General features: G+C 41.7%; 1 protein-coding gene across 1 annotated transcript; it reads right to left on the bottom strand.

The window, feature by feature from the left end:
• Positions 1-254: 254 nt before the first annotated feature.
• On the bottom strand, positions 255-3,494 carry LOC127966338 (uncharacterized). Its single transcript, XM_052567249.1, has 3 exons — positions 3,367-3,494; positions 3,225-3,277; positions 255-3,139 (listed from the first exon to the last, which is right to left on the bottom strand). The coding sequence occupies exons 1-3, from the start codon at positions 3,384-3,386 to the stop codon at positions 324-326; spliced, it is 2,889 nt and encodes a 962-aa protein (XP_052423209.1). The 5' UTR covers positions 3,387-3,494; the 3' UTR covers positions 255-323.
• Positions 3,495-7,776: the final 4,282 nt, after the last annotated feature.

The following is a 7,776-nucleotide window of genomic DNA, read 5'->3' as shown; positions in this document are numbered from 1 at the left end:
CATCCCCAACAATGCATAAGGGTTAAACCTTGCACAAAATGTTTTAAAGATATCTATCTAGCTTTTTTTTTTTTAAGTGGTGGTCAATATTGAAATAGACCATATTGAGACTCAGCATTTAACTTTATCCTCTAGATTATTTTGTAAATTGCAAACTATGTAAATTGTTACTGACTTTAGATAAACACATGTTGGTATGGTTTGTGGAAAAAAAAAAAAAAAAAAAAAAAAAAAAAAACCCTCCCAAACACTACTTTGCTTAAACCATTTATTGGAGTTTCAGATCTGGAAGACATTTGCATTATGCAGATTACTGGAGTCTCTCAGCCCTTGACAGAGTAGACGCGTCTTGAGGAAGAGCTGCGGGATGGAGCAGGAGCATTCTGGTTGTTCAGTGAACTGGACCCTCTTAAGACCTCAGAAGCAAAAACACTGGATGTACCTTGAGCAGCAACACTTGGATCATAGGGCAAGACCTGGGATCCAGTGGTATACTTTGTAGAAGAGCTTTGTGATTGGAAAGAGCCATCATGACTGGTGCTCCCACGCGATGCAGAAACAGACAGACTAGAAACTCTTGAAGTGGAGCCTCCTGCGGATGACTGGGAAGAGAACCGTATTGGAGAGCTTTGAGATGAAGAGCTACCCAGTGGAGCACCAGCATCTGAAGTTGGAACACCTTGTGTCCAATGAGTGGATGAAGGCTGCCATCTTTGGGACACAGAAGAGCCCCGTTGTGGTTGGCTGGACTGACTGCCTACACTTTGTGGGGAGGACGACACACTTGCAGATGAAGACCCAGGGACAAATTGACCTGTTGCACCTTGTGTAGATGATCCACCAGAAGCACTGCTTCCCTGCAGTGTAAAAGAGGATCCAGCCTGGGTGCCAGAGCTGCCTGTGAAGGTAGAGGTAAATGGCTTCCGTAAACTAGATGGACTGGCAACACCTAGGGATGAGGACAAACCGTGATATGAGGATGGCCACCCAGGGCTAAACTGGTTAGCATTATTTTGAGGTGGAGATGATCCACTTGAAGCAGTGTGAAGCAGGGTGAAGGGAGTCGAGGACCCTGCCTGAGTGCCAGAGCTGCCTGTGAAGGTAGAGGTAAACGGTTTCCGTGAACTCTGAAGTGAAGGACCAGAATCAGCTTTGGGGAAGGACACTGATAAACTTGTGTAGGAGGGTTTCGATCCAGGGGCAAACTGACTTGCAGCATCTTGAGACTGGACAGAACCACTGTAACGGCTACTCGTGCTTCCTGGTGCAAAAAGAGCAGAGGCCCCAAGCGGAGCCATCGAGCTGCCCCGGGAGGCAGAGGTAAACTGCCTCGTTGAAGCAGATTGACCAGCAACACCTAGGGGTGATGCGAATGATAAACTTGGATAGGAGGATGGCAACCCAGGGCTAAACTGGCTAGTATGTTGAGGCTGAGGTGATCCATCAGAAATGGTGTGTTGCAGGGTAAAGGGAGTGGAGGACCCAGCCTGGGTGCCAGAACTGCCCGTGTCAGTAGATGGAAGCGGCTCTTGTAAATCCTGAACAGTAGAAGATTGGGATGATGCACTTGAAAAGGAGTGGGACACAGGGGCAAACTGACTTGCAATAGCTTTCTGCTGTGGGGGTCCATCATAAGTGATACTTCCTTGCAGGGTGAAGGGGGTAGACGACTCTGACTGGGTGTCAGAGTTAGAGGTAAAATGCTCACTTGAATGGTGAACTGTAGTAGTCTGACTGTCTACATCTAGGGGTGACAATGCACACTTGCAATATACACTTGAGGAAACTGAAGACGGGACAGAACCACTGGAAGGGCTGCTCATTTCCTGCCAGGCCCCAAACTGAGCCCCAGTGGTATCCTGGAATGCAGAGATATATGGTTTACGGGAATTTGAGACACTAGCAGACTGACTGGAAGTGCTTTGGGGTGAAGAAATGGGCTTAGAAAGAAATGAGTATCCGAGAGCATATTTCCCAGAGTTAGCTTGAGACTGTGGAAGCAACCCACTGTAATAGTTCCCTCCACGTGATGGAAATACACCAGAAGATTCCATTTGAGACAGAGAGCCAACCGGTGAAACTGCACTATGGGAAGTCCTGCTACTTGTGGGACCGCTTATATATTTGGTAGGGGATATTGGAGTATACTCACCCAGAGTGCCTGGAGGCTTAAGAGATAACCTGGTAGAGCTACTACTGCCTTGTACAGGGACATGACTAGAAGTCACTAACGGCATGCCAGACCTGCTCTGGGTGTTTGATGTAGAAACAATAGGTGAACTTTGAGAATTTGTGGACCGGCTAGCATCAAGCTTGTTAGACATTAAAGATCCTGGAGTATACTGACTAGAGGGAGTGAGAGACTGGGACACGCCACTGTAACTTCCAACTTGTGTAGGTATAGAATGGACCGAACCAGAAGATAAAAATGTGCCAGAAACTCCTGGAGATCTGGAATTAAACCAACTCGGGGTGCTTTGTTTACCAGAGGATAGGTGAGAAATTGTTGAACTGAGCTTTGTACTGGAGTCTGAGGTATACTGAGTAGAGGCCCATTTAGACAAACTACCTTCACCCTGAGGGTACAAAGGTTGACCTGAGCTTTCTGAATGTAGTACAGGGGTACTTTGAGAAGTGGAAGCAGCACCTGGAGCAGATGAACTGCTGTAAGAGGTACTCTGAGAGAACACTGGCAAAGGGGCTTCTGCTGATTGAAGCATTAAGATTCCCTTGGAGCTGGCCACCTGCAAAGTATCACGGTTGGAGTGGCCAGAAATACCAGGCACAGCAGGGTAGCTACTCCCTCTATATATCGGAAGTCCAGAATCTCTTGCAGCATACTGGGTTCCCAAATTTAATTGACTAGCGACACCTGGAACGGTTGATCCAGACAACAAACTGCTTGAAGGCCGTTGAACTAGGGGCGGAGGTAAGGAAGCCGAAGCATAGCTGCTTGGAGCAGTCCGGTCATGGGATACTGACTGATCGCTACTAGAACCACCTTTGACAAACTGGAGTAGATTCAACTTTGACCTGCTTCTAAAGGATTTTTCAGGAAACAAAGTGGAGCCCACTTCTCCAACAGGCAGAGTCTCAGTCAAGTGGGACTCCGAGATGTCAGAATTTGAATAAACACCCCCTATAGAATAAAACAAAGATTACTTTCATACACAAGGCTTAATCTTTCTTGGAAAACAGGGGGAATGTGGCGTGGGGCACCTCACTTTTAAGTCCATCAGCAGTCCTCCAAAGTAGTAGGAATACTATCAAGGGTAACCTAAAAAAAAAAAAAAAGAAAAAACAAGCCCCACACATTAACAGGTGTCTGCAGTCATTGACCATTAAAAAGCAAGTGAATAAACTCACATTTTCCATCCTTGACCCATAACAAATATTCACAAGTACTCAAATAAATAATAAAAAACAAAGTTCAAGTTTTCACACCACAGAAACTGCACTTACCAGCATACATGTTGCAGGAGGTATGTGTATTTTATAGGCATTCACAAGTCCACAGCAAATTACTAATTACATGAAATATTGTTCACCTGGGAAACTGGTTGTTAAACTATAATTGAGGCTTGTGTTTTGAAGGCTCTGATACCCTCTGCAAATTAAACTTTTTTATATAGCTAATTAATCCCAGAACATTACTTTCACTGTGTAATGTTTAAATAAAATGTGTAAGACACCTTACATAAAATATTCCACATCATGTATGTATGATTGTATGTATGTATCTGTGGCATAATAGGTAAGATGGGCATGATTTAGGTAAGATGGGCGTGATTTCCCAAATTGAATTATTAGGACGTGCCAGGTGACACTTCGTCCCTGTAGGTGGCAGAATAAGCACCAAAAGGTGGTTTGCATACTGCCATAAAACATCAGTAGAAGAAAGAAGTAGTAGAAGAAGAAGATAATGATGAAGAAGAACCTGTGGTCTCATTTACAAAACTCTCCGTAGATTTCATCCTAAAAGTGTACGTAGGCACAAAAATCTCTTTATTTAATCCAAGTATCCTTGTTATTTTTTTAGCATAAATATTTGACAATAAAAATCCCAAAAAACAAAACTGTTTATAATAGTTTTCAGATAAATAGAATATAATTGGTCTCTTTCCTTTCCACGGCCGAATAGTATTTCATTTTTTTTTTATCGAAGTGCACATATTGAAATGTAAACTGATTTTAAAATCATTCCTTACTTCATTACTTTTCTCGTGATTGTTTGGGTGGATAATATCCTCGCAGTGGCAGCACCGCTGTCTAGTTCCAGGTCAAACATCATTGAGTCTGTGTGTGTGTGTTAGGGCACAACCTATTTATTCTATTCATCTTTTTCAAATTAGTTCATTTCCTTTATACACTATATTCATTTGAGTGGTTTACTTTATATTTTGTTAACATTGTGAAATCTTTTGATTTAATCATTTTTTGTTGTTATTTGATATTGAGTTAAAGTGTATTGTTTAAGACTTGTGTAGGTTGTGATCTGGAACAACTTGTTAATTTCTCTCTCTGTGTGTGTGAGTGAGTTCTTCAGTTGGAGCTGATGGCCTTCAATGACCAGGGTTGATGACATCCTCTTTAGATGGTGGTGGTGTTTCTTCACTGTGTGATGTGGCCTTTGGCATGCACTGGGGTCTTTTATTTTGGTATGTGAGTGTGTTATGTAGATTAAGAGCCCCTTTTGGAGAGTCTTCCCTGTAATTTAGGCCGCAGCTCTGTGACATTTTGAATGACTGATTTTAAGTGTTTCTAATAGTTGATGTTTCTTTTAATAAATGTTATGCTACTTCAATAAAAGATTGGTGATTGATACCAGTGTCTACATGTTTTGCTTGTCACTGGGCAGGAGACCTGTTTAAAGTTTGTGATTCTTTGGGTGAAAGTACCAAGGTGGCTTAGTCAGGCATTCTTCGATTTAAATTAATTTATTGAAATCCAGCATTGGCCACAATCTGGTGTAGTTGACTATAGGGTTTCTCTTATTGGTTACCTTCACACCCACCTGACCACTCGCCCTGCCACATTTGGAATATTTGGCAGGGTTGCCATAGCTCAGGGTAAGCTTGTTTTTGGTTTTCCATTTTTTTCTTTTTTGCAGATGTGGGAAGGGCATTTTTTACTTTATTTTGTATGGAAATGTTTTGCATGTTGTGTTCTTTTAGAGGCAGAGCAGCACTGCAGGTCATTTTTGTGAGTGTGTGGGGGGGTTGGGCTCTCCGTGGATGGGCCAATCTACAATTGGTAAGCGTTGATGGGAAGAGGAGCTCCTTTTTATATAATGCATGTTATGTAAAATTCGGAAACCCCTGGGCATGAAATTGTTGAAAAGGAGGTAGGTAAAAGGTGGTTGCATCAAGCTGGAATACGTTAAGTTTTGCTCACTGGATGTCTGTTGGAGTTCCTTAGGTGAGAATGGGAGAGAACTCTGAGGGGGTCCTGGTATCAAGGTTAGTTCTCTGTGCCATTAATGTTGTATGGGGTGCACGGGAGAATATTTTTAGAGGCCCATGGTGCCCAAGTAGAGCTAGGCCCATCAAAGGAACTGTCGAGATGGCAGAAAGTCCAATTGGATCAGCTCTTTGGAACTTGTGGTAAGGGTCTTAGGCCATAAAGTGTCATTATACCCATCGTGTTCATGGTTCTTAATCATGGAATTGGTCCTCCTGTGGTAAATCCAAGGATGATTTGAATGTTTGTGACCTGGCCTTTTTGCCAGGAAGTGTAACGGGTAGGTTTGCACCTCACCTTATGTCTTGTAAGGTCCCTCTGATGGTTTAAAGTGAGCAGTCTTTTGCATGCTAGTTGTCCTTGTTATAACTGCAATGTTCTGTCAAGGTATACAGTTGCAGGATATGGCATTTTCAATTAGTACCAGTAAATTGGTCAATGTGGTTTCTGCATGACCTTATGTTTTGTTAACCCCCTCTAAATATGGCCTTCCAGTGGGATTGATTGCCTCATTGTCATTGGTGTAGGTAAGTTGGGGCATTTTCGATGCCGCTGAATGTGGGTAACACGTGTATAAAATTCAGTTAGTCAACTTAAGTGGCATTAATGTTCCTAGTTTCCCTTCAAGGGTTCATGAAGATCAAGGCCAATAACTGGTCAGTTCTGAATGTCTACTGCTTGTCAAGGGCTGTGGGCAAAGTGGTAAACAGTGCAATGTCACCCTCTGGTGTCATATCCAGTGCCATGTCAGTTTTTGTCAGGCCTTTTGGACAATTTCTGAGGTTTGTTCATCGTTGGGGTGACGATGCCTGATGTTAGGGTGGAATGTAGCAGAGTGTGGTATAGACCCTAAAAGATTGGCTGGCATTACCCAAACAGCTAGATCATGATTGGTCAGTCCCGTTTTGTGCATATAAACACTTGACTTCGAACACTTGATAATAACTGTGGAACACACTACACTATTTATATTTACATACACACTTATTTATCTAACACACATACTTGGTGTACACTTACATTTTTGCACATAATATACCTGTACATGCATAACTGCTTATTGTAATATACCTGCCATACAATTATCAATTTGTATATTGTCATTCCTTACCTACTTATTTGTATTGTTTATTATTTTATTTTATTTTATTTTTGTTGCTGTCATTCTGTTGCACTGCAGAGCATCTGTCATGAAAACAAATTCCTCGTATGTGTAAACATACCTGGCAATAAAGCTCATTCTGATTCTGATTCTGATTCTGATTAAAAAGGGGGAAGTGGTTGGTTTCTTGGGCTGCATCGTCCTTGGTGCTGCCCCTTTTTGACATGGCACTATGAATGAATGCTAGCAGCTGGGTTATCCTTCTGTCTGTATTGTTTTATATCTGTCCATCTTCATACTTACCCTGCCTTTGGGAACAAACCTGTGTCCTTTGCTTAGGGATGTTATGTCCCGGTATATTACGGGTGGCGTATTTGTCTATACGACTTTCATGACCGCTCGTCCCCCTGCCACATATGGATAGATCTCTCACTCTCTCTCTGACTCTCACTTAGTATAACTTTGCTAAGACATATTTTCCGGTTAAATGAGTATGCACTTAATATTTTGTAAAGTGCTGTTGTGCAAATTACATCAGTTTCAAAATAAATCAACACCAAACCATTAATTACAGGTGCATCTCAATAAATGTAAATGTTGTGAAAAAGATCATTTAAGTTATTCAGCTGAAATTGTGAAAATCGTGTATTAAATTCACTGCACACTGCCTGAAGTAGTTTGTCTTTGGTTCTTTTAATTGTGGTGATTTTGGCTCACATTAAAAAAAAACCCCACCAGTAGAATATGGTTAAATGACAATCAGTAAATCAACTAAAAACACCCTGCAGTTGGTTAAATGACCATGGTGTTTGTGTGCTTGACTGGCCAGCAAACTCACCAGACCTGAACCCCATAGAGAATCTATTATCTATTATTTATCTTTTGCCAAGAAGAAAATGAAAAACAAGAGACCGAAAAATGCAGATGAGCTGAAAGCCACTGACAAACAAACCTGGGCTTCTATACCACCTCAGCAGTGCCACAAACTGATCACCACCATGCCACGCTGAATTGAGGCAGTAATTAAAGCAAAAAGGTGCCCCTACCAAGTATTGAGTACATGTACAATAAATTAACATACTTTCCAGAAGGCCAACAATTCACTATTTTTTTTGTTTTGTTTTTATTGATCTTATGAAGCATTCTAATTTGATATGGTGAATTTGTGAACAAAATCATCACAATTAAAAGAACCAAAGACATAAACTACTTCA

This window comes from Carassius gibelio, chromosome B10, assembly GCF_023724105.1.
Source record: "Carassius gibelio isolate Cgi1373 ecotype wild population from Czech Republic chromosome B10, carGib1.2-hapl.c, whole genome shotgun sequence".
Taxonomy (NCBI): Eukaryota; Metazoa; Chordata; class Actinopteri; order Cypriniformes; family Cyprinidae; genus Carassius; species Carassius gibelio.
This window is presented reverse-complemented; position numbering and strand designations above follow the sequence as displayed.